Source organism: Otolemur garnettii, unplaced genomic scaffold (genome assembly GCF_000181295.1).
Source record: "Otolemur garnettii isolate 467f Iridium unplaced genomic scaffold, OtoGar3 scaffold00056, whole genome shotgun sequence".
NCBI lineage: Eukaryota > Metazoa > Chordata > Mammalia > Primates > Galagidae > Otolemur > Otolemur garnettii.
The window spans coordinates 6,001,581-6,027,820 of NW_003852451.1; the positions used below are offsets into that span (position 1 = coordinate 6,001,581).

The 26,240-nt window shown below is 40.0% G+C and overlaps 1 protein-coding gene across 1 annotated transcript in view; it reads left to right on the forward strand.

Annotated features, from left to right (window-relative positions):
• Positions 1-26,240, forward strand: part of PRKN (parkin RBR E3 ubiquitin protein ligase) — a 1,208,049-nt gene that overhangs the window by 585,214 nt on the left and 596,595 nt on the right. The window contains exon 5 of the mRNA XM_023514609.1: positions 20,344-20,427. Within this exon, the coding sequence (XP_023370377.1) occupies positions 20,344-20,427 (84 nt within the window). The remainder of the gene's footprint in view (positions 1-20,343; positions 20,428-26,240) is intronic.

The following is a 26,240-nucleotide window of genomic DNA, read 5'->3' on the forward strand; positions in this document are numbered from 1 at the left end:
AGCCATCATTGTTGTTTGGCGGGTCCGGGCTGGGGATTCGAACCTGCCACCTTAGGTGTACATGGCTGGCACCTTAGCCGGTTGAGCTATAGGCACTGAGCCACATTTTTTAATTTTCATACTCTTTTTAAAAACTAAGACACAAACACTTTACCCCACGCAGGGTTAGGGTCATCAATATCTCTGTCTTCGGGAAGATCTTCAGGGGCGGTCACATGTGAGCAGCTGTGATCTCCTGTGATAACAACACGCCTTCTGGAATGCCTCTTCTAGGGCCTGCCTGAGGCTATTTTACAGTTAACTTTTATGTGTGCGTGCATGTAGGAATATACTCTAGAATAATGAGAAAAATGTAATAAATACATAAACCATTGATGTCATAATCATCATTATCGAATACTATGGATCATACAAAAGTATATGTGGTCTGCTTTTATACACCTGGCTTTTATACTACCTGTGAGTAGTGTGCTGTGCTATGACGTTCAGATGGGTCCTGTTATCCCGAGGTGTTAGGGCTGGGAGGGTCCATTATGATGCATGGGACCGCCACTGTAGGTGCAGGCATTTCTTGACAGAAATGTTGTTATGACAGTACTGTAGGGGGGCATGACTACACAGTAGGGCTGCCATGATGAGGAGATTTTAGCAGAAACAGCAATGTCAGTGAGTTTGCATCTAGTGGAGCTGGGCTTGCTTTTCAGAGCAGTATAATTGGCTAAGATCCAACTCAGTGCAAGGCATAAGCCATGGTGGGACACTGAAGCTGGAGAATGGTGCACATGCAGAGGGCCACGGATTCTTCTGGCTACAGCTGTGCCTGTAGGTAACAATTGGTGCAGTTCTCGAGGTTGAGGATATCAATTTTATCCTGCCCTCTTCTGAGTTTCGGACCAACAGGGAAGTGGACGTTGGACCAACAGGCCTTGGTGTCAGCTGTCTTCCTGATGAAGGTAGTTTGGGGAATTCAGCAGTGTGGCCCTTGTGGTGGTCTGCCAGCTCTCCACCCCTCCCCACAAGGGTGTGCGGACAACTGCAGGGGTCAGGGAGCAGGAGAGTGCAAAAGAAGAGGGAGTTGTACTGCTCTGAGCAGAGGCAGGAATTGGGGGGAGAAAATTGTTCCTGAAACTTACTTCACAAAGTTAAAAATGACAGTGATGTATAACCAAGAACTTACTTGTTCTCAGCTGTAAATTTCCCCTCTTCTAGTCCTTTCTTGGTTTAACACATACATAGCAAGAGGAATTTTTAAGAGAATTGGTTTAAGTCAAAAATATTGAACTAAAAGGGAGAATAAATTCCAAAATAATGATTTGGGGGAAATCCTTAAAGAAAGATGTGGGGAACTTAAAGTGCTTTTGGTATGACAGCCAATTTAAATTTGTTCTGAGAAAGCTCAGGTAACTACATATTTAGTTTGTTTTAATATAGAATTAAAACTTTTTCTCTCTCTATGATTAGACCATAAATAAATAGGCAAGGATGATTTTTAGAGATGACTAGTTTGTTTTTAACAGAATCAGAGGGAACAAAGGAAGAGGAGAGAGAGAGAAAAATGGGTAGAAATATCTTATAATATAAAGGCTTAGAGAAAAATGTATCGAGTAGAAAAAATATTCAGCGTATATTAAACTTGACCATGCTAAAAAAAGAAAAATCTTCCAACTAAACCAACAACAACAAAAAAATCCTGCATTTTTGTCAACATAGACATCCAAGGACAAACTGATTCTTCTTTTGATCAAAAGTCATTTTCTATTTTTTGATCAAGAGGGCTTTACTCTTTTCAGGTCTATAAACCGTAGGTTGGTAAGGGGCAAGAATAAGAGACTCTGAGCATAATGTTTGTAGTCCAGTGAAATATGGGGATAAAAGGACCTTATGAATACACAGCGGTGTCATTAGGGATGAGTGTCTGGAATCCTACCTGACCAAGGAGCCCCGTCCAAGTTCACTGCCCTTCAGGATTCCTGAAAAATAGTTTTCTTTACAGTCTCTTCCAAGTTCTTATCTAGCCAGTTTCTCTTACAATTCATTATCGATCACCTCCATCACTCTTAAATGTCTAGCTTTTATACAGTGGCCCTGTCATCCTAGATAGATACATATTCATGTGTAGTTAATTTCTTTTAAGCAACTGAAAAATTGAGTAAATGTGACCTCTTTCTAATTTTGACCCTATCCTATATTATCTCTTCCTTTCCCTTTCTTGAGAAAAAAGTGACTGATCAAGTTAAGCTTTGGTTGTGAGTTTAGAGTAATACAGTACACACCAAAATGTGATGTGTTATTCATAAAGTTTAATTTCAAGAACTAAATAATAATGTTCATATGATGATGATGGTATCTGGGCATTCACCAGAAATCTAATAAACTTCTTATCTCATTTAATAAGCATAGTCCAGTTCCAGTCTTAATTATCAAGATGTAAAACCAGCTGAGATAACTATGAAGCTTTACATGATAATAAACGTTGTTATTCGAATAGATTTACATGCCTTGAATTGAAATGAGAGCTACCATCTCAATAGCTAGAAACATATTATACTGCCTGAAAGTGCCTCTAATCTGAGCGTGGCAAACTTTCCTCCACGCAAATAGCCAGATTATTTTTAGTAAAGAGAACTTGGACAGATGAAGATAATCATATGGTTCTCTTAAATTAAATCTGTTAAGAGTGCATGAAAGTGAATCACTGTATCTGTAAGTCTTTATTTGTCTTCATTGTTTAAATTCTATGAAATAGGACCCCCGACATCACGGCTATTTAAATCCTGCCATCCCTGTGATGTGCCTACAGCAAGGCTGTCAACACGTGGGGATGTAATTGAAGGCATCTTGTGACTTAGCAATAGTTTGGTGCCTGGAAATTGTGAAAGAGTAAACACATCGTTCAGCATTTAATGCCTGTGACATGGTGCATCCAGTTTTTTCTTGGATATTGAGTATTGGATTATGAGATGCTTTCTTTTTATGATATGAAATGCATTTTTGTGGTAGAAGTAAATTATCTGTCAAATTATGTTTTATAAGTGATAGAGATACCCTAGTTCTTGGGAAAAATCTCCCGGGCCAGCTGAGATGTTCTATTTAGGCAGCCGTTGAGTTCCCGTAGCAGCACTGGATAATCGATACAAGTGCGTTGACTGGCTAGTTGCTGAGGCAACAGCTGCAGCCTCACACACTCAGCTCTCTTCTCTTTGGAAGGGCCTTAGGTCTGGCGTCACAGGAACCGACACAGCCCGTGTGTCCACATCCTTCTCCTCTTAGACAGTCTCAGTCACACACATCACTCTCACTGTCCCTTTTCTAATATCCCTGTGACCTGATGTAGTGGAGAGAGGTTTTCACACGTTAGCTTGTTCATTGTCTTCTTTGACCCCAAGCTCTTATTAGCCCTACGCACATTTTACAGACGAGACAGTGAAGCATAAAGATGTTTAGGTGATGAGCCTAAATTCCCGTGAAATTGTGTCCGTAACTTAGATCTTCTGAATCTTTGTCTGTTAGGGTGTTCATGATGTAACACGATCATGTTTTTCTCATACTGTGGTTATTCAGCAGGGCCCTGTAATACCTGTAACGTTTATTAACTGTGTAATAGTGTGCTCACTATTTTATCTCATTAACATCAGTCCTAGGAGTTAAGTATAATTGTTAAGTCAACATTAGACATAATAAAACTGATGTTGAGAAACTCCCCATCCTTACATAGCTGGTATTGGCCATTAGATTTGAAGCCCAGTCAATTTTATCCTAAAGTACAAAGACTCTGTTTATCATCTTTGTACCTTTCTTGCTGAGACATCAGGAACTCACATATTATTACATTTAAATGTATATTTTAATTGAATTGTATTATCAAGTAGCAGTGGTATGGATAAGTGGTTTGGATAAGTGGTATCATAAGATCTTTAAGAAACCGCACGGAAGAAATTATCTATTTGTGGATCAAAGATCACTACCTAAGAAATCAACTTGTGGAGGGTCCAGGTTCCAGGAATCAGTCTGGGGGTCGACAATGTTTGGTACTGCTCTCCCGGCTCAAGGTCTTAATCTTGGGAAACTTTCATCATCCTGTCTGATTGCTACTCATCCCTCTGGCCTTAGTTTAAAAACATAGTCTTTCAAGAACTCTGGGGCACTAGGATCTCTCATGTACTCTCAAAGCATCTATGTGTTAATTGCCTGTTTAATCATTTGTATTCTCCTGAGTGTGAAAATCATGTTTAATGTTTTATCTCCAGAATCTAGTGAAGTAACGGATGCCAGTCATTATTTGTTGAACAAGTTAATGAATTAATGACTTAAAATTAGTATCAAATGAATGCATTAAAACATAGATAACAATGACAACCTAGCCATTTGTAGTCATATGTTAATCTGAAATAAAATAAATAAACATAGATGACAGCTAGTGATTTCAAATACTAGAAAACACAAAGAATACCTTTTAGAAACTAGAAAATATTAGTTAAATAATTGGGAAGGATTGACAAATTCACTGGCAGGCAGAGATACTATCTGTGTCTGTGTCCAGATACAAACGTGAGAGGTGTCCTAGTGAATTATGCCAGGACCAGCAGAATTAGTGCTGTTTTACTGTTTTTGTTCCTATAAACCATATTCAATGAGATACATTACTTATTTCACGTATTAAAATTGCTTAAAGGCTTTTAATAGAGACATAGAGCAGTGGGGTACACTGAGTACAGTAAGGGGAGGTCACATGGGCCTACATTGCTGCAGTGGAGCCAAAATCCAGGGGCAGAGTCACAGAACTGTAGACACACCAGGCCCCTTCCAGTGGTGGGGGGTGCAAATGTGAAAATAAGAAACTGCAAATGTAGAGCATCATTCAGTGAAATGCCACATTAAAGTTTGACAAACTCTGTGAGAATTTTTTTCTTCAAGTAAATCTGAGCTCTGCGACTGCTGACTAATAGAATGTGTTGGAAATAGCACTCTGCTCCTTTCCAGGCTCAGGCCTTACGCAGCTCAAAGCTGCTGCTTCTCTCTAAAGAAAGTCACTCTTAGCAATACCCATTATTCTGTAGGTACCACTGGAGAGGCCCTTATTGAGAGGAAGGGCCTCATCTGATATTCAGCTTCCACTCAGCCATGCAAAGGGCCCCCTGGAAAGTGACTCTTAAGTCCCCAGTGATCCCTCTAAGTGACCCCACATGGGAGCAGGGTTGAACTTTCCCCATTAAGCACCACCAAGGCTTATGGTAAAACTTACTAAAATATGGATATGTTTTCTAACAATAGTGTGGACTTCAGATATTCTATTTTATAAAACAAGAGAAGATACTTCTTTTCATGATTAAAAAATAAGTGGATACCCCTTTATGAAAATGATATACTCAAGATAAAATACTCACGATATGCCCAAGTAGTTAATATGAGAGCCAGTGAGTACTTGGGCATGGGACCAAGGTTTTCTTGGAAAATAGTTCTGTGGTTACACGTGAACAAGTAACACATAGACACATGAACACCTAGTCATCACTGCGCAGCTCAGAGCGCCGCAGAGCTCAGTATTAAGAGATTTTCACTGGGACTCAAGGGTAGTTTGGGGCCTAAAAGGGATTTGTGAACAACCCATTTCTATACAAATGCAGAGTGACAGCCTTGACACTTTTATTATGATCATTACTCTCTTGGAGAATGGCTGGAATTGGCCAAATCATTTGTACCTCTTCTACTTTCTTGTATACCACATAAAAATATTTTCAAGTGGAGAGTTTATTATTAATAATACAGCATCAAAATCAGGAGTAAAAATTCTAACAAGACCTAGACTAGGAGTCTTCTTAAGATTTTTTCTGAATTATGATTTGCCTTCTAATGACATTTGCTTTAAGGAATTTATAGGAATAACTGAGTTAATATATGTTCAGTTCATTCTTTTATGTAGACTGTATTGTTTTGTTTTTCTATAGAATTAACTGCATTGAAACTTTCAGTTAACTGTTCAGAGTAAACATCTGTTAAACATTAATTATAGGAAATAAAGTTAGAAAAGATCATATACCTTCATCAAAGCAAACTATGATTTTGTTTTGTTTTATTTTTTATAAAATAGACTAATATTTTCAAGTTTATTCTGTTTCAGAATAACAGAAACTAAGTTTCTGTTTATAGCCATTATTAATTTCTTAGCTATAAAATTATTATTATCTCATTATTTATTTCTGAGCTATAAAATTCTATTTTCTATTTGAAAATTTTAAAGAACTCTAGGAAAGTGTTCAAATATTCACATATTTAAACTGGAAAGTATGTTTATTTTAAAAATAGGCTGAACCGTTAGCAACTGAAGTCACATATTGAATTATTATTTCTCAAATCTTTATGAAGGTCTTTCTCCTCATCTGTAAATTGGGTGGAACATGAACAGATGTTACATGAACCTCAGTGACCACCCCCTGCCCAGTGTCCATGCTGTTACCAAAAAACTTCCTCTAGGATGGGTTTGGAACCTGTAACTTCCTTCCAAACAAGAAAATGCAGATGTGGTGTTGGGATGGCATGTCCTTCCTGATTATATCATCTAAGATTTCCCTTGAGCACATTTTATAAAACTGTATAATTGGACTCTGGAGCAGATATCTCCTTCATGGCTTCATGAAGTTAAGCTGCCAAGTTTAGGAAGTTCACAGGGCAAAAAAATGTAGGAGACTTCTAGCTAACAGATAGCACGGTTTTGAGACCTTCAGGATTATAGCCGCAAAGATTTTCATTGCTAGCTTGGAAACTAGGGCCTCTCTGGTACAGTCTCCAGAGAAGAGTGTATTCCAGATGACACCTGGATTGAGCCTTTTGGGACCCTGAGCAGAAGTCACAGCAGGCTGTGTCCAGACTCCTGACCCACAGAAACTGTGAGGTATAAATGCATATTTTCTTTATCCACTAAATTTGTGGTTATTTGTTACACAACAGTAGCAAACTAATACACAATACCATCTCATAAGATTTCTGAGATAAATGAAATAAGGTATGTGGGAGAACTGGTCAACAATAAAGGTGTTAAAAGGAAAAAAATATATTTGAATAGTTATCCTGGAAATTGAATATAAGTAAAAGGGTCTTAGAAACCTAAGGACAAAACCTTAATCTGATGTTTGTTTCTAATAGTAAATTTAGTAATTTCCTGGCCCACTGAATAGCACAGAGACGTGTCCAACATCCTGATAGGAGGCCATTGTCAGAGCAGGACTGTGAAGGGGTGGGACAGGGAGATACCAAAATGCACAAGCTACTTTTCTACTTCAGAGTAAGGACAAAACATTTTGAAGTAGTCTTCAAAGACATCACTTTAACTGAAGGTAAAATAGCAAATATAAAATGTTTATTCACTGGTCATATATTTTTAAAACTTTCTTATGAAAAATTAACAGGTAGCAGTGCCTGTGGCTCAGTGAGTAGGGCACCACCAGCCCCATATACCGAGGGTCATGGGTTCAAACTTGGCCCCAGCCAAACTGCAACAACAACAACAAAAAAAGTAGCTGGGCATTGTGGTGGGTGCCTGTAGTCCCAGCTACTCAGGAGGCTGAGGCAAAAGAATCACCCAAGCTGAAGAGCTGGAGGTTGCTGTGAGCTGTGATGCCAGAGCACTCTACTGACGGCGACAAAGTGAGACTCTGTCTTAAAAAAAAAAAGGAATAGAAAAATTAACAGAGAGAATGAATGCTTTATGATAAACTGACTTTGTTACTTAGTACACCTGTAGGCTTAGACATGTCTCTTAGCATTGCTAACTTAATGTTTCCATCTATAAAATGGGCAGGGTAATGGCTGCCTTGCTTTGTTTATAGGTAGCTTAGAGATGAGGTACATATGGTTTCTGGCAAATGGTATGTATTCATTACACAGTAGCTCTTTTTAGAAAGCTAAGTCACCATGAACATATTAAATGTAATCTGCTGAAGTTGGCATGGAATACATAACACATTTTGTAAAGATTTTCATCAATATGACTAATGCTTTTTTAAAAGTTTGGGTCTTTTTGGTTAACTTCTGTTTTTTTAAAAAACTCATGACTTATAAATAGGGTATTATTCATGATATAGAATAAAAAAGATTTTTCTTTTATCTTCCAATAGGCTTCACCCCCCTATACACCAACATCCCCGTATGAGAAAGAAAACATTGTTGATTTTTAAGATCATAGTGGAATATATTTACTGTTTTGTGTGCCCCATTGATTTTGCTGTTACAACACAGTTAATTTTATGGTTGTAACAGTGGCTATTAGGTTTAATGGTGAGTGTTTTAAAATTCAAAATAACAGTGACTTAAATAAGATGAGTGTTTAGTTGTCTCTCATGTCAAAGTTCAAGTAGATAATTCGGGGTTGGGGTAGGAACTCAGATTCTTCCTACATTGTTGCTTTGTGGGATATAGCCTTGAACATGCAGTTCAAGATCCGAACACAAGAGGAGAAAATGAATGAAGATAAAAGAGCTGTGGAAGTTGCCCTAAGACACTACTGCTGTATCTTGGCCAGCACTTGGTCACATGGCAGTACTAGCAAGGGAGTCCAGAAATGTAGTCCAGGTGGCCATGTGCTTAGCTATATACCAGAAATTCTGTTCCCACAAAGGAAGAAGGGGGGAGGAAAGTGTCAGCTTCTGCTAGAAAAAGATCTGTTCTCACTTAGATGATGTCATATGATCTGTATCAGTAATTCATTAAAAATATTTTTAAGAGTATCTTAATCTCTTTAGTGCTACGATAATAGATACTTGAGACTGAGTAGCGTAAAGAAACGAAATTTATTTGTTTATAGTCTGGAGTCTGGGAAATCCGAGATCAAGCACCAGCTGGACAATGCGTGGTCTGTCTGTTTCCAAGTTGGTGCCTCGAGTGCTGCATCCTCAGAGGAACGTCTTGTCCTCACGTGGCAGGAAAGCGGGGCAGAGAGAGGACCCTCTCCTGCAGTCTGTTCTGTAGGGGCATCGATTCAATCACGATCCCTCATCACCCCAACACCTTCCATCACTCTACCTCTAACATTGTGGACTAAATTGCCGGTACATGAATTTTGGAGGACACGTTTAGACCATAGCAAAGAATGTAATATATATGTTCTAATAAACATGTATTAGCTATAGCTAATATATAGCTCAGGGTGGAGAGGCAGAGAGAAAGAAAGAGGGAGAGAGAATATAAAGTGTTGGCCTTTAAAAGATTGGATTCTTTCCTCTGTCTTCTGGAAGATTCTTTACCCACCTTGGTCTCTTCTTTGAGAGTATCCATACAACATGTATAAGAGGCTCTCAAGATAGCAAATTGTTCTGAGTGAGGAGGGAACTTAAGGGCAGCACACAGAACAAAGGGGAAAGAGGCACTTGACCAGATTTGGGGGACTCATCATTCCTGAACCCGAGTGGATCTGATTTTTTTTTTTATACTTTTGTAGCTTGATGATGGATGTTGTAAACATTTCAAAGCCACAGAGGTGATTAAAGTCTTTTTGTTTTAATTGATAATGGTCAGGGTTGTTCTGTAGTACATATACTACATTTAAGAGAATACTTTAAATGAAACAGATAATTACTCCAAAAAGCTACAAGAGGAAGTCACTGAAGCAAAGATTTCCCTTTTAAAAAAGTAAAACACACGACATTTTTTTTTTTATCCCCTATCAACCAATGGACATTTAGGTGGTTCCCTGTCTTGGCTGTTGAGAATGATACAGCAATGAACATGGCGGTGCACGTATCTCCGACAACTGATTTCAGACCTTTCTCAAATACCCAGGGGTGGGGTTGCTGGTAATTCTATTTTGAGTTATTTGCCGAACAAACCTCCATACATTTTACATAATGGCTGTGCTAATTACACATTTTCCAGTACCTTACAGGGGTTCTCTTCCTCTGCATTCTTGCCAATACTTGTTACCTTTCATCTTTTTAATAACAGACATTCTAAGAGATGTGAAGTAATATCTCATTGTGATTTTAACATGCATTTCCCAAATGATTAGTGCTGTTTAGCATTAGCTTCAAAAAGAAAGAAATTCTGTCATTTGCAACAACACAACGAAACTGTTAAGTGAAATAAGCCGGACACAGAAAGGCAAGTGCTGCGTCGTCTCATTTTTATGTGGAATCTGAGAAAGTTGAATTCATGGAAGTCCAGAGGAGAAAGGTGGTTTTGAGAAGCTAAAGGTGAGAGGGTGCAGGAGACAGAGAAATGCTGTCCAGAAGGTACAAAGCTTCATTCAGACAGGAGGAATACACTTTTGAGCTCTATTAAATGGCATGACCAGTAACAGATAATGCATTGTGTACCTCAAAGTTGCTAAGAGAGTGTATTTCCAATGCCTTACCACCAGAAGGAAGAGTAAGAGAGGTGAGGGATATGTTAGCTGACTTCACATCCATATGATTATTTCACATTGGATAGATATCAAAACATCCCCATTATACCCCAGAAATCTATACAGTTATGATTTGTCAATTAAAAATAAAGGTTTAAAGATCTAATGAAAGTGTAAAATAGTTTTGTTACTCAATTTAGTGTTTTTTAAACCGTATCGACTGTGGCTATTAACTGTCCTGCCCCTTTATCAAGCCAGGGGCTTCATGTAGATACAGAATTAGTTAACATTCATTGAGCACCTGTCGTGTGCCTGACACTGGCCTCACAATTTTGTATCTACTCCTTGCAATACCCCTATGAAGTGGGTTCTACTATTAACCTGAGCTAGATGATCCCTGAGCTGTTAACAAACCTTCCCAAGGTCACAGAGCTACTAAGAGGCAAGACCGCAATAAATAGTTGTTGAAGTGAACAATATGGACTCAGTTCATAGGTTTAAATTATGAGAAAATTTATACTCTGTAGGCCGGCCATGCTGGCTCACACCAGTAATCCTAGCCCTCTGGGAGGCCAAGGTGGGAGGATTACTTGAGATCAGGAGTTTAACACTATCCAGAGCAAGAGGGAAATCCCATCTCTACTAAAAACAGACATCCTGGCTGGTGCCTGTAGCCCCCTAGCTACTTGGGAGGTTGAGGCAAGAAGATTGCTTGAACCCAGGAGCGTGAGGTTTTGTGAGCTAAGCTGATGCCATGGCACTCTAACCTGGGCAACAGAGTAAGACTTTATCTCACAAAAGAAAAAAAAAAAATACAGTCTACAAAGTTTACTGACTTTAAATATTCAGTTCTGTGAACTTGGACAGTTATATCCACTCATGTAACCGTTAGCCCCAATCAAAATACGGAACATTTCCAGAACAGTTCTCTCATGCCTCTCTCCAGTTAATAAATACTTCCCCATCTCAAAGACGTCTGTCTTCTGACTCTATCACCATTGATTAATATTGCTCATGGTTAGATTTCACACAATACACACTTTTCCATGTCTGGCTCCTTTCACTAAATATGTCTTTTGTTTTGAGATGCATCCATGTCGTGTGATTTAATTGATATGCTGTTGTCCTTATTTATTTATTCACTATATAGGTATATTGGCTTATTTCTGGGTTGGGCTACTGTATGAGATTCTTATTCTCACCTTTGGGGATTGTGTGTGTTTATACCAATATTTTCATTTTTCTTGGATCAACATCTTGGAGTGAAATTGCTGACTCATGGGTAGCTATATGTTTAACTTTATAAGAAACTGTGAAACTATTTCCAAAGTGATAGTTTCATACTCCTATAACTCTGTGTAAGAATGTTGTTTGACTATTATTACTAATGCTTAGTATTATCAGTATTTTTTATTTTACATCTTAGTCATTGTTTATGTGACTAAAATGTAAAACCAAGTGAAATTATATCTTCTACCTGTAATTTGTTTTTTCCTGATTATTAAGGATGTTGCCCATTGTTTTATATGATCGTGGGCCATTTGAATGTCTCCTTTTGTAAACAGTCCATTTCAGATTTTGCTTATTTTTACTTGGGGTGTTTCTCTCTATGTTAATTTGTAAAATTTGTTTACACATTCTGAGGTGAATCCCATAAATATGTGTATTATAAATATTTTTTGTAATATTATGGCTTACATGTTCATGTTTAGAATTCTTGTGATGAGCTTTAATTTTCACCGAAGTTCAGTTTATAAATGTCTTTCTGAGGGTTGCCCTGTCTGTGTTCTTACAAGGAAGTTCTGCCCGCTCCAGGGTGGGAGAGATGTTCTCATTTACTTTCTCTGTGGTGTGAGGAAGGGATGCGGGATATTTATACTTCGTTGTTTATGCAGCCTTTGGTATAAAGGTTCTCCTTTCCTCATTGAATTTCCTTGTCAAGTCTTTGTTCTTTTTTTTAATCTACTTTATTGAGGAGTAATTTGTGAAAATTAAATTGCCTCCATTTGAAGGGTACAAATCGTGGACTTCAGACCAGAATGTAACCACATCACACCATCACTGCAGTCAAGGTAGCAAATGTTTGCATAAACCCCATATTTACCTACCAGAACAAAGTACCACAGATGAGGTGGTTTACACCACAGAAATTTACTTTCTAATAGTTCTGGAGGCTAACTGTCTGAGAGCAGGTGTCACCAGGGTTGGTTTCTCGTAAGACTTCCTTCCTTGGCTTTCAGGGGACCATCTCATCCCCCATGTCTTCACAGGGTTTCTCCTTGGTGTGTGTCTATGACCTAAATTCTCTACTTATGAGATGAGATTTATAGTCATATTGGAGTTGGCCCTAATGACCTCGGTAAAACTTAATTCACTCTTTAAAACTCTTATATTCTTTTTTTTTCTTTTTTGAGACAGAGTCTCACTTTCTTACCCTCAGCAGAGAGCTATGGTGTCACATCTCATAGCAGCCTCAAACTCTTGGGCTCAAGCAATCCTTTTGCCTCAGCCTCCTGAGAACCTGGGACTATGGGTGCCTACCACAACACCTGGCTATTTTTAGAGGTGAGGTCTCACTCTGGCTCAGACTGGTCTCGAACCTGTGAGCTCAGGCAATCCACCCACCTCGGCCTCCCAGAGTGTTAGGATTATAGTAAAACATTCACATTCTATGGTACTATGGGTTGGTATTGAAACACGAATTTTGAGCAGACACAATTCAACCAAATACAAATACCAGAATATGCCTCATGCTTTTACGCAGCCCACCCTGCTCTGTGCTTTCACTCCCAAACTCTGTGGATCTGTTTCTGTCCCTATAGATGTGTTTGCATTTGAAGTAACTGGGATCATGCAGCATGTTCTGTTTTGCATTTGGCTTCTTTGACACAGTATAATTTTGAGAATGATCCATGTTGCTGCATTTGTAAGTAACATCACACTGTTCATTATTGAGTAGTAGTCAACTGAATTGAAATGCTACATTTTGTGTATCCATTCATGTTTTCATGGACACTGGGTCGTCTCCAGTTTGGAGCTAATATGATTTATTACTGTCATGAGTATTTGTCTGCAATTCTCTGTGTGGATGTATTTTCATTTATCTCAGGTAGATACCTAGGAGTGGAATGGCTGAATCATATGTCAGCTATATGTTTACTTTTTACAATAATGTCTAAGAGATTTCCAAAGTGGCTGTACCCTTTACATTTGCACCAGCAGCAGGTGTTTTCCATTTGCCTGACATCTTGCTAATATTTGGATTGAGCATTTAAAAAAATTCCACCCATTTGGATCAGTGCACTCAGTTCATTTGTCATACTAGCTCTTGCAGATACTTCATAAAATCTGCAAGACTGTATTCTCAGAGCTGTTCAATAATTATTTGGTGAAGGGATGGATATTTTGGTTCAAAGCATTTTTTTCTTTATCATTTTCCTGGCTTACTACTTAATGGTTGCGTTTATTGAGCCCTTGCCACAATCACAGCACTGTGCTTAGCTTTGTTGGAGGCTTAGTATCTTAAAATCAAATCTTTAAATCAGGGTGGATGTGCGGAACAATATCCACTGTGTGACAGATGGAGAGATCTGCTTTAGAAGAGCTCTGTGCACACGCTCTGGAAGGTGACAAGATCCCTGCAAATGACTGAATAATAGAGAAATTGAGGAAAAGGAAGAATTTAAAAACCCACTGGGCTAAGTCCAGTGCCTTGGAAGTAGCTCCTGTTACTCTGCTCTTTATTAAACTAAAAACAAGCCCGCTCAGGTAGTTCTCCTTGGCAATAAGAAATAACACTCGTAAGAGTTCCCTTTTGTTTTGAGTCACGATGTGCCCGACACAGTGCAAGGTATGAAAGGATGTGGTTTCGTTTCAGCTGGTGACCGCTGTCTGAAGGAGGCGCTGGGCTCCTACCGTGTCTGATGAGGGACACTGAGGGCGGGTGGGGGGAGTGAAGGTAGCTCGAGAACATATTGCTAGTGAACGAGAGAAATGAGATTTGACAGGTTTGTGAACTTCACAGCATCTTCTCTTCATCACTTTGTTGAAAATGGGTATAAAAAACGAACAGGGGAAGATCAAGCCCCTGAGTGTAGCTATTTTAAAGACAGTTTTGCTGTTGTATCATATCCCTGGTGTGGTTCACAAAATTATTTTAGTCCGTGAAGTTTAATTATATGGCTTCAATATTTGTGGACTCATTCAAGAAAATACTTTAAATGAAACCAATTTGATGATAATGTGAGATAATAGGTTAAAGTACAGTTTATTTAAATAAAACTACTATTCAAATAACTCCTTTTCAAAAACTGTAAATGCCAACCCTTCAGAGTAACATTTTAGAAAATAGAATTTGGAATTTATTCTAAGCAGCAATTCATATACCCGCAAATGAGGAGCAGATTACAGCATTGATTCAAATAATTCAAGGAAAAAATCTTTTTGCTTTGTCTATCTGGATCTTGTTGAGTGACATTTGGATATGAATTAGCAGTTAAGTACTTCATTTTTCCACTTGGCTGGGCATTGAAAGATAGCCAAATGCCTTTTGTATTATTGTTCTAGAACTTTTAAAAATAAATTTTAAAACTCACATTTTATAGATGTTATCACTGTTTTCATTTATTGGGTCGCTTACCTGAATTCCTGATTTACAAACATCATATAGATAGGTTTAAATAACGTTCTACTTATGCCTTGTGTTGATAACATTAGGAAAATTCTCAAATGTCATCTCTAGCTGTTATTTTCCACTTACCAATTCAAAGAATTTAATGACTCACTGGATTTATTTTCTGCCTCTCCGTCCACATCATTTCAGATTTATCAGGTCAGCAGCTCTAAGATTTGAATTGTAATTTCTCACTTAAGATGTAGGCCACACCTACTCATATAAACTAATGTGATTGTATGGTAGCCAAAATGCTGTCACAGTGTTAAAAATAATAGACTACTTTTCAATATCACTCTGGAAAACATTATTTACTATACATCAGGGATTGGCAAGCTTTTTCCATGAAAGGCCCAGATGTAAATACTGTAGGCCTGGCGGGTCATGAAGCCTGTGTAGCAGCACAGCAAGCATAGAGTGTGTGCTGCTGTGTGCCAGTGAAACTGTATTTGTGGACACAGGAGTTGGACCGTCACAATTCTCATGTGTCACGAGCCATTCTTTTTTTTTTTTTTTAATGCTTTCCAACCATTTAAAAATGTGAAAATATTTCTTAGCTCATAGACTGTACAGAAAAGCAGGGACTGGACCAGATTTAACCAGCAGGTCTCAGTTTGTTCACCCCCGCTATAGTAGCTCAAATAATTTACCTATTTTTCCTGGTGGTAACAATTACTAGGCAAAAAAGGAGAAAGTTTTCTAAAATCCAACCAAATGCTTCCTTATTAATCCAGTATTTTATATTTTTCTATTGGTAGTTTTTCAGATATCTTTAATTCTCTAGATTTGAGAGATAAAATAAATTCTTAGTTCTTTTGTCGACGTGTGGTAATGCCTAGTCCTCTTCTAACATCATATGATTTGCAGCCCTTTTTAATCTTTTAATCCGAAGATCTTTCTTTCTTTTCTGTAAAAACTATTAGTTATAGATGCTTCAGCCATGCAACTATTGAAATAGCATGTGCAGTGATTAGGCAATTAATATTTTATATTTTCTAAAATTAGAAAGGAGCAAAGTCAAGTCTGCTTTGTAATGATATAAATCCACTGAGACATTTGCTTCTCTTTTCAGGTTAACAACTTTCATATTAATAATGTGAGTCATATAAATAAACGAGCATATATATTGTATCATATTGAATTCCTGCATTCAACAAAGTTGTAATGTTTTCCTACATTTACCACTATGTTATGAGATCAAGAAAATTGTAAATGTGCATTGTAGTCATTTCTCTGTATAACATATGATTTGTCAGATAATATAGTACCTTATGTGATGATTATAGGAATTGTTCCATGTTTTAGTTACTGTTTAGACACTAAAAAATCAAAATATGAAAGATAAATACCTGTGATATTCACAGAAAATATCATTTAATCCTAGAATTTGAGGAAGGAAATTTTACTCTGAGCAGTGACTATAAATGGGACCTCACTCCTGAATTTGGTTGTTAGGGTTCCTTGTTAGCTGTTGCCATGTTGGGTTCATCTTTTACCATGGCACATGCTGAGGTCAGAAGAAATCTCCATGCTGATAGAGAAAACAGCGCTGTCCCACTTAGTGAATGGTTAACCTCAGTGAAATGGACTCCTCAGAGGCTCAGAGACCTCTCAGAACTCAGCGTGCTTCCCGTCCACTGTGAGTTACCACCTGCCACAGCTTAGCACAGTCCCCTGGCCAGAGACCACTCTGCTCCTGTGGAGAGATGACTATTGTCCCAGGATGCTGAGACGGAGCCGTCGGTAACTCTGGAGAGTGAAAAGAGAAAAGTCACCAGATACTCATGTTACCTAATTATGCCTGGACTCGTTTCAGAATGACATGACAAGCTTGCAGGGATCCACTAAAATGAAAACCAAGAAAAATGAATTAGATGAGGAAATGGATCAAAGAAAAGTAATACAGAGCCAAGGGTAATATTAGTAAACCAAGTCTGTGTTATGAGTTATGTAAAGTTGCCGGAGTTTCGAACTTTCATGTTTTCCTGGTTGTCTAAAAGTGAGAGAAATCTGGTTGGTAATGTCCACAAGAGTAGAACAAACCACTGTCTACAGAGAAACAGACATTAACACAAACAAATGGGCAAGGTTTGCCCACAGGGTCCTGGTCAAAGACTGAAGTTTGATCAGAGTCGGAGCCTACGTTCTAGGTATCTTTACCCTCATTGAATTCTCACTTGAAACCAGGAAAGCAAGGCTGATGAATGCAATCAAGGTTCTAGTATCATGCCTCTTTTATTTCAATACATTTGTAGTTTTTATCAAGTGAATGCACTCCCATGTATAAGTCCGATGTGGAAACGGCCTTATGCTAAGGCAACGGCTTGGTGGGTGAGGGTATTAGTCCCCACCTTTCCCCTTCTCTCCCAGCTTTACTTAGCCTTCTAGTTCTTCATCTTTGTGTTTTCACTTTCACGTTGTCCAAGCTGAATAGTGTATGTATTATGTTACTTACTCATAATTAAAACCCCCTGTCTACTATCAAAGTGTGGCCCTAAGATTGAAAATCAAATAAGTGTTTACATTATTGTGACTACAGTGGGGTGTGCAAGGAAAGCAAAATTTCTTATTCTTCGTGTTTGATATGATCTTATGATGAGCCCTGACCCTCCTGTGTGACTGGGAGAACATTCCCTGATGCCTAACCACATGTCATTGCGTCCCCAAGGCTACGTCCCACCTCCTGTGATTCAGCAGAACATCCAGGACTGGGTTTATTGTCACACAGGGCCAAGGCTGATTACAGGGGAATCAGCAAAGGGCAAGGTGCCCGGGGGGAGACTGAGGAAGCAGGCCAGGCTCCCGGGTCCTGTCCCAGTGGTCACACCAGGGCCCTCGCTTCTCCAGCAGCCAGTTGTAACATTGTGTGAAGTGTTGTCTGCTGAGAAAAGACGCCAGGCCCAGGGATTTTAATGGGGGCTCCTTAAAGAGGCTGTGGTGACCTTTGTCCTGTGCTTATCAAAACTGCACGCTCACAGAGGGAAAGAAGGTTTGGGGCATAAGCTATAGTTTGTATCAAGGTGAGGCTCGGCCAGACCATCCACATCAGTAAGGGAATGGTGGGGACCCTTCTGAAACCCAAGATCCCAAGTACTGGCCAAGGGCCCACCTCAGACCTGCTGTGACTCTTTCTGCAAACTCACTTCCAGTTCAAATAGTGGGTTTGGGGTTAATGATCTGTGGATTCCAATTTTGGGTTCCTTTGAGGTCTGGGTTACACAGCCTCTGATAATGGTCTGGTCTCTTTCAGGCAGAGCTTAGCCCTCCGGGATTCCTCTTCTTCCCCAGCTTTTCTCTAGGATAGTGAGTGTGTGCGTATGTGTATGTGAGTGTGGGGTGCATGGGTGTGGTGTGTGTATGCGTGGTGTGAGTGGTCTGTGAGTGTGCATACACGTGTATGTGTAATGCGTGTGTGCTCCCATGTGTGTTGGTCAAGGTGGGTAGGCAGACGTATGCGTACTAAAGGACGTGGCTGAGGACCTCTTCATGCCTCGAGACATTGCCACAAGCTTCTGCTGCAGGTGGTTGGACGGCTCTGCTGGGGTCTGGAGCAGGGATGGGTCAGGGCTCACACATGATGACCAATTTACTCCTGCAGCTTAGGCCACTGGCTGGGTCCCAATGTCTTTGATGGTAAAATTGCTGCAGCCACTGCCTTGTTCTGACTCTCTCCTGCCTTGTGCTGGGTGCCGGCCTCACCCCACACCTTTTAGAAGCTCCCCATGCGTCTGTTCCCTGCCACCCTTCTCCCTCTGTTCCCGCCAGAGCTGCAAAGATGCTCCCTCAGCTCTCCACTCCGCTGGTCACAGCCCGCCTGGCGACTCACCACCGTGAGCAGGCTGGTACGGCCCTCTGTCCTGCCTGCAGAGCCCTGGCAGGCACCTCCCCAACCATCCCCCCCGGTACCTCCCCCTACTTTTTACCATTCTCCCATTTAATTTCCCATGTTATTGATAATTGGCTCAGGTACAGAATTTTGGGTTGAAAATCTTTCCCTTTGAGCTTTGAAAGTATTGTTGCAATTTGAAAATTCTATTTTGGCTTTTGTTCCTAGGTTAATGACCTGATTTCTCTGCCTAAAAGGTTTTAGGATCTTCTGAAATTTTGCTTCCTCAGGGCTCCCACTGCCCTGTCTCCTGTTTTTCTAATGTTGCTTATTTTTATTTATTTATCTATTCATTTCTAGTTGAGCCCTCAGGTTCCTTGTGGTCTTCCAGGGACTGAGGCTCATCCTCTGCTGCAGCCCATGCCTCTGTGCCAGGAAAGCGCAAGCCTGTCTTCTCCGCAGCACTTTCTTCTGCGGCCATCGCTATTATGAGTTTACACATCTTAGTGTTAAGCATAATTCCAGTTGTACCTCTGGAGAGACAGGTCACCTGTGTGCTCAGGGGAGGAGGCCCATGGTGACAGGCAGTCCCCAGGTGTGCCCCACACCTGCTGCTTCCCTCCAAAGACTCTCACTGAGGGTAGTTTGCACATGTGTGTGACATCACCTGTTAACACAGCAGTGAACTTCAGACAGTTACTAGGGAGCCTGCTCACTAAAAAGATACAGGTATCATCTTTATTTCCTTCTGCTTCTTTTTCCAAGTCCTACTCTAATCCAATTTTGTAATCCTTTCACCCATACATTGTTAGTAGATAAGGATGGTGCATTTTGGTTGCTATGCACTATTAGACTTAGCAAGGGGTGTTTATCTGCCTTCTTTGGTGACTTAGGCTGTTCCCACTTTCTTCCAACTCTGCGCAGGACATCTGTGAACAAAATCTATAAGGTGCTTTCTGTTCTAGTATTTTTGGCCAGTCTGGGTTTGTTGAAGTTTGCATTAATTGACACTGATAATTCATCTTAAGTCTTTCTTGATGAACTAAGAAGACTTTGCTGTTCTGGGTGCTGCAGAGACCAGAGTGGACCAAGTCACAGAGGGGACAGACGGCCATTGCTCAGCACTGGGCCACTGCTTGGGGGGAGATGATTGCTGCAAAGCAAATGAAGGCTGGGAGGGCCAGGAGGTGGGGCACAAGGTCAGGGATGGCCTTTAGAATAAGAGAGCATTCAAGCAGGGCTCTGGAGGGAGGCTATGAGTGGAAAATGGACAGATTTGGAGCAAAATACCCATTACACTCTTCATGTAGTTATGAAGATAGTTTTCAGGAAGCAGGACCCTTTGGGTCTGAGGGCCACACCTAGAACTATCAGTGGACTACACACTGGTTTCATTGCCTTTTTATAATATAAATGGAGACATCTTAGAAAATGTATGGGGAGTATATTTGTATCACAATTTGTGTACCATGGATGTTGTTGAGTTTTTCTTTCTTTTTCTTTTTTTCAAAGGGTCCATCTTGCTGGGAAGATGTCTTAATTCCAAACCGGATGAGTGGTGAATGCCAGTCTCCAAACTGCCCTGGGACTACAGCAGTAAGTGTCTGGTTAAATTAATTATTTTTAAAATAAGTAAATGATGGTATCTTTGATTTTTGCTAGGAAATTAGAATAGAGACAAAAATTCCAAGTAACTTTTTTTCCGTCTATTAATATTCACCAAAAGTGTCACAATATTCAGACATGTTGGTAGCGTCCCACCTGTGCCACTGCCTTCCAGTCTCACTTTCCTCGTGTCTTAACCCCTCTGGGTGACCATGTTGATATGTGCTGATTTGAGCTCCTTACAAAGTAATATTCATGGAATAAAAAAAAGAGCCAAGAAAGGGGGGGCCAGTTCGGAGCCAGAAAAATAGCAAAATTCAATCTTTTCCCCAATGTGGTAATATTTTTTATATCTATGCCGCATTAACCCAAAATTACTTGTTTTATCTCTTTCTTCAGTGGTTTTCTAACACAGTGGACTCTTACAAACTGTAGCATGGTGATCAGCTTTATAATTGAATTACTACCCTTTCTTCTATGCAATCCATTTTTTCTTTGCAAGCATATGCCATATATTTCATGGACAGCAGATATTTCTTGAACAAGACACCAAATTCTGAATTTATCTTTAAAATCATTTTAGTATTATGGTCATGCATATCATACTTTTTACCTCAAAAATCCCTGGGTCCATCATAATTTGTGCAACTTCCTGAGATGTAGACACTGTTATGGTGCCAGCACAAATGTCAGTGTTAGTTCCAAACTGTCAGAGCCAGCTGGCAGGTGACATCTCCTCTAAGGAGCAAAGTGCGTCAGCACCAATAGATGCAGTGTTTGAGCTGGAATTATTAGGTGTGCTTTCCGTTCCCATCCACTGGACGAGTGCGTGGAGACCAAGACAGCAGCTATAAGATATTATTCTCCACCAAATTAGGGATGCAGACTAGGAATGGATCTTTATTAATGCAAATCCTGAAGAAAAATGATGACTTGTGTGTCACTCGTAGTTAGCAAGGCATGGTACAGCCTTGCAGGTTTCCTAGTGGGATGAAATTAAAATGTGCATATTATATTTCATAGGATGTAATTCTTAAATATAATTATATATATGCATGTGCACAAATACCACACCTGTGTGTTACAGTATGCCTAGCACAAAGACAGAATTGCATCCGATACTACTTTATAGTTCTGTGCACATATGTGCCTTCACACATATAGGGAACTGTCCACATGTGCATCTCTATGTGCCCCCATCCGTCCATCTACTCACCTGTCCTCTGCTGTCTCTAACACTGTGGTTTCCATATCATCTTTGCAGTAATGTGAAGTTCTTTGAAAAAAGACTTCAATCATTGACACTCAGACTGAGTCTCAGATACCTTGATAGTAATTGGCAGGAGTTAGTCACAGCAAATGAGACAATTCTGCATCTCCAAGGATTTTTTTTTTTTTCAAATCAGAGGGATAGTGTGGAAAATCACAACCCTTGCTTATTAAATATTCAACTTACCTTAGATGTCAATACATAGAAGTCAAAGTAAATTAAATTATATTGCAACTCTATTTCCAACAGCATGGTGAACTAATACTTCTAAAAACTGTCGCAGTACACACCATGTACAAATACTGGATTAAATTACAAAACATTTGTTTTTTGCTTGTCTTAAGATACAAGATCTCACTATGTTGTCCAGGCTAGTGTGTAGTGGCTATTTCTAGGTGAGCTCATAGTGCACTGAACCCCTATCCCCTAGTGATCCTCCTGCCTCAGCCTCCTAGGTAGTTGGGACTACATAGATGAGCCACCATGACAAAACACGCATTTTTAAAACAATGGTTATGCTGAAAACATGGTAAAGAAAAGTTTATATGCCAAAACTTAAGAGAAATCTGGACTCTGGAGAGGAAATTGTGTAAGCTGAAGCAAGTTGTCACCATGGGACACCACTGAAAATTGAGGGCTAGAACTGCAGATTGGTCAGACGCACACAGGAGACTTCATTAGGGGTTGGGACCTCTTCAAGGTAAAAAGTGCAACCACAGAATCCTACATAAAGCAAGGACTCACAAAATGTGTTTGCCTCATTCAATCAGCTAGAGAGGAAAGTGGTAGGAATCCTGGCCTATTTTGTGCTTACTCTAAGTCAGTGGTTCTCAAGCTTCCTAATGATATGCTCTCCCCCCCCCCCCCTTTTTAAGATAGGATTTATTTTTTATTAAATCATAGCTGTGTACATTAGTGCAATTATGGGCCCTTTAATACAGTTCTTGTGCGTTGCGTCCCTCGGGTTGAGAACTGTTGCTCTAGGAAGAAGAGAAAATGTTACCTCTAAGAATTTGCAAGTGTAAACCCATGTTTACTTGATGTGAGGGACGGTATTAACTCTCCCTGGGTAGCATATCAAGTCCTTGGCCCTGAGCATTGTTTAACAGAGTCATGAGTTAGTAGTGTTGGCTACAGTGCTGAGATTAGCCCCGTCCTCTCAGGAAACCTGTATTTTAAAATAAGTCCTCAGATGATTTCCTTGGTTAATGTTTGGTGGAGCATGAAGTAACAGTCAGAAACGTCACAAAATATACCATGTAGAAATGAGCCATCATAAATGAGAGTGAGCAGAATCCAAACCTGAAAAGAATACAGAAACTGAAATAATCGGAGGAAATATAAGTAAGCTTAATATGATTAACTATCATATATCCACTTAGATATCCACATCAACATCCAGTCAGATTAAACACAACACACACACAAATTCTAGAGTTAAAACTTATAAATGACACAAAACTTACTAAATGGACCTTAGCAGGCAAGACATAGGTAAAAAGAGAAATTAGAACTTAGCTCTGAAATCTGACCTGAAAAAATTACCCAAGATTCAGCCAGAAAAAAAAAATAGTCTTAAAATATAAAAGAAAAGTTAAAAAATATGGAAGATAGAATTCAAAATTTCAAATACCAGATTTCCAAATTAAAATTATAGAGAAAAAGGTGGAAAGATAATGCAGTCATCCCTTAATATTTGTGGGAGGATTGGTTCTAGTATCCCCTACCCCAGAGAATACCAAAATCACAGATATTCAAGTCCCTTCTTCCTAATGGCATAGTATTTGAATATAATCCATGCACGTCCTTCCACATACTTTAAATCATCTCTAGATTACTTATCATAGCTACTTACAATGTAAGTGCCATGTAAATAGTTGATATACTGTATTGTTCAGGGAATAAGGAGAAGGAAAAACAGCTTCTACATGATCAGAACAGATGGGTTTGTTTGTTTGTTTGTTCTCCTGAATATTTTTGGTCAGTGGCTGGTTGCATCCACAGAGAGGAGCCCATGGATACAGTGAACTGGCTGTGTTTAAAGAGATGACAAAGTAGAACTTTCCATAAATTGCAAGACTCGGGAATTCTAATGAATCCCAAGTCGTACGAATAAATTGAAACCCACCCAAACAGATTGTACTGAAATTGCAGAGAATAAAGTCAAAGAGAAAGTTCTCAAAGCAGCTAGGATGACAAAGACTTACTGTCTGTGTAGGGATGACAGCTCACCTGACAATGAAGTAAGCAACTTCCACGTTAAAAGATGACAGGGAAGCAGTAGCTTCAAAATATTGAAAGAAAACAAAAGTTGATGTGAAATTTTACTTGAGAAAAATCTTTTAAGAATGAGGGACAGGAACGACAATAAAGACATTTTCAGGCAGCAAAACTCAAGAATTGTCAGCACAAAGCATAAAGTTAAAGTACTCCAGGGTCTTTGTGTGTTTAACCAAAAAGGTAAAGATAGTGACTAAAATTAAACCTGGTTTGGACACATAAATTCATAGCAGCCTAATTTTTAAAAGATAAAAACTGGAAAGAATTTAAAAGTGATTGAATGGGTAAAGAAGAAACTGGTATGTCCACAGCATGGAACACAACTCAGCAATAACAGGGAATGGACTGCTGATGGATTCTGTAGCATGGGTGGATCCCAAATGACTATGCTCAAGGAAAGAGGCCAAATGAGCAAACAAAATGGTAGATACTTCATGACTCAGGTTTTGTGAAATTCTAGAAAATGGAAATAATCTATAGTGATGTAAAATGCATGATGGTTGCCCAGGGATTGAGTGCTGGCAAGTAGGAGCACGAGGAAGATATGAAAAAGGGTCCAAGGAATCTTTTAGGGTGATGAATTGTTCATTACCTTGATTCTGGTGTTGGTTTCACAGTAGTGTAGGCATGTCAGAACTCATCAAAAATATTATATATGAGAGTCGATTTGATGTCAATGATGCCCCAATAAAAAGCTTTTGAAAATCATTGCCAATACTCATAGAATTAGGTGATTTCACATAAAATTTCAAACCTTAAGCTGTCTCCTACAGACAGAAGTCTAAGCAGGAAGGAAAGCTGGCCCAGAAGCTTCCAGCAGACACCCCTCAGGCTGCCTTGGCCAGACAAGGGGCAGGGGGCTGTCTGATGACACAGGACAACTGGATGCCCTCCAGCATGTGCCAGGGAGAGGAGAGGCTGCCTTCCTTGCCGTGAGGGCTGAACGCTGTGCATCCTCAGGCCGTCCAGGATGGAGAGGAGGGACAGCTTCTGCCACTGGCCATGGGGGAGGTCAGAAAGTACAGTGTCATTCCTGAAGGCTTCACATGTGTGTGGCTCTGGGGGCTGTCCCACAGCACAGTCCCTGGTGCCTGGATTATATTGTGACCGGAGGCTTTCTTCCAAGGGCTACACTCCTGTCCACCTTGAGTGGGAATGCATTTTTCCTTAACAAGGGTGCAGAGATGGCTGAAGGAGTTGCTTCATACATGACAGCCACAGACTTTCTCTGGTGTCAACTCCTAAGTTTGTGTCTCCGGCTGAATGTCTCCCACTTGAGCTCTCAGCCTGTGAGCTTCCTGGTGCCATTTGCAGCAGGGGCCACAGCCAAAGGCCTCCTACACTCCCTGTGCTCACGGCACCTCTCCAGGGTGAGCACTGTGGGAGACGCCCCCCTTTGGTGTGAATTCTCTGGTGTGGAGTGAGTAGCAGGTCCCCACACTGGCTTCACCTGTCTGTGGACTTTCTTATTCCAGGAGATAAGAGCTTTGGCTCCAGGCTTCCCTGTCTTCACTGCATTCTAAAACCCTTCTTTGCCTAGAATTTTGTAGGGCTGAATGAGGAGGGGTTTTTGAGGAAGGCGCCCTTGTTGTTGCTGCTCTTGGGAGGTGTAATTAATTCCTCACACTCCTCACACACGGGACTTCTCTCCGTTGTGAATTTCCTGGCAGTGAATAAGGAGGACTTCTCCTTGAAGACCTTTCTGAACACTATGGATTAATAATTCAAAGTTGGGCCTCTCTTGCCTTGGCTTGTTCAAATCCTGGCTTTCTAGTACCCAGGGACTCATCATGCTCTAGCTGGGTGAACTTGTGGGGTGGGTGGCCTTGAGTCCCAGTCAGGGCATGAGTGCAAAGTTCTCCAGGGTCTCCATGGCTGATGCCCCTCTGGGCCTGGGCAAGGAACCCTCTACTGTCCCAAGACAGGCACCCAACTGCATGCTCTTGATTTTTCTAAAGTCATTGTGTGGGGTTTGTTTCTTATGGAAATTTAAAAAACAGACATTTTTAAATAGTTTATCATACTGAAATTTATGGGACATTATTAATTTTGGACAGTCTTTTGGATGATACATATTCTCATAAAAACTCTAATTTCGGGGCGGAGCCAAGATGGCGAACTGCAGCCAGCTTTTTACAGAAGCTCCCGTCCAGAAGGAGGCTGAAAGGACAGAACCTTAGCAAAGTAGCTGATGGTTTGGAGCAGAGACAAGAGAGAAGATTGAAGAGTGCACTTCAACCTTCCTGAGGCGAGC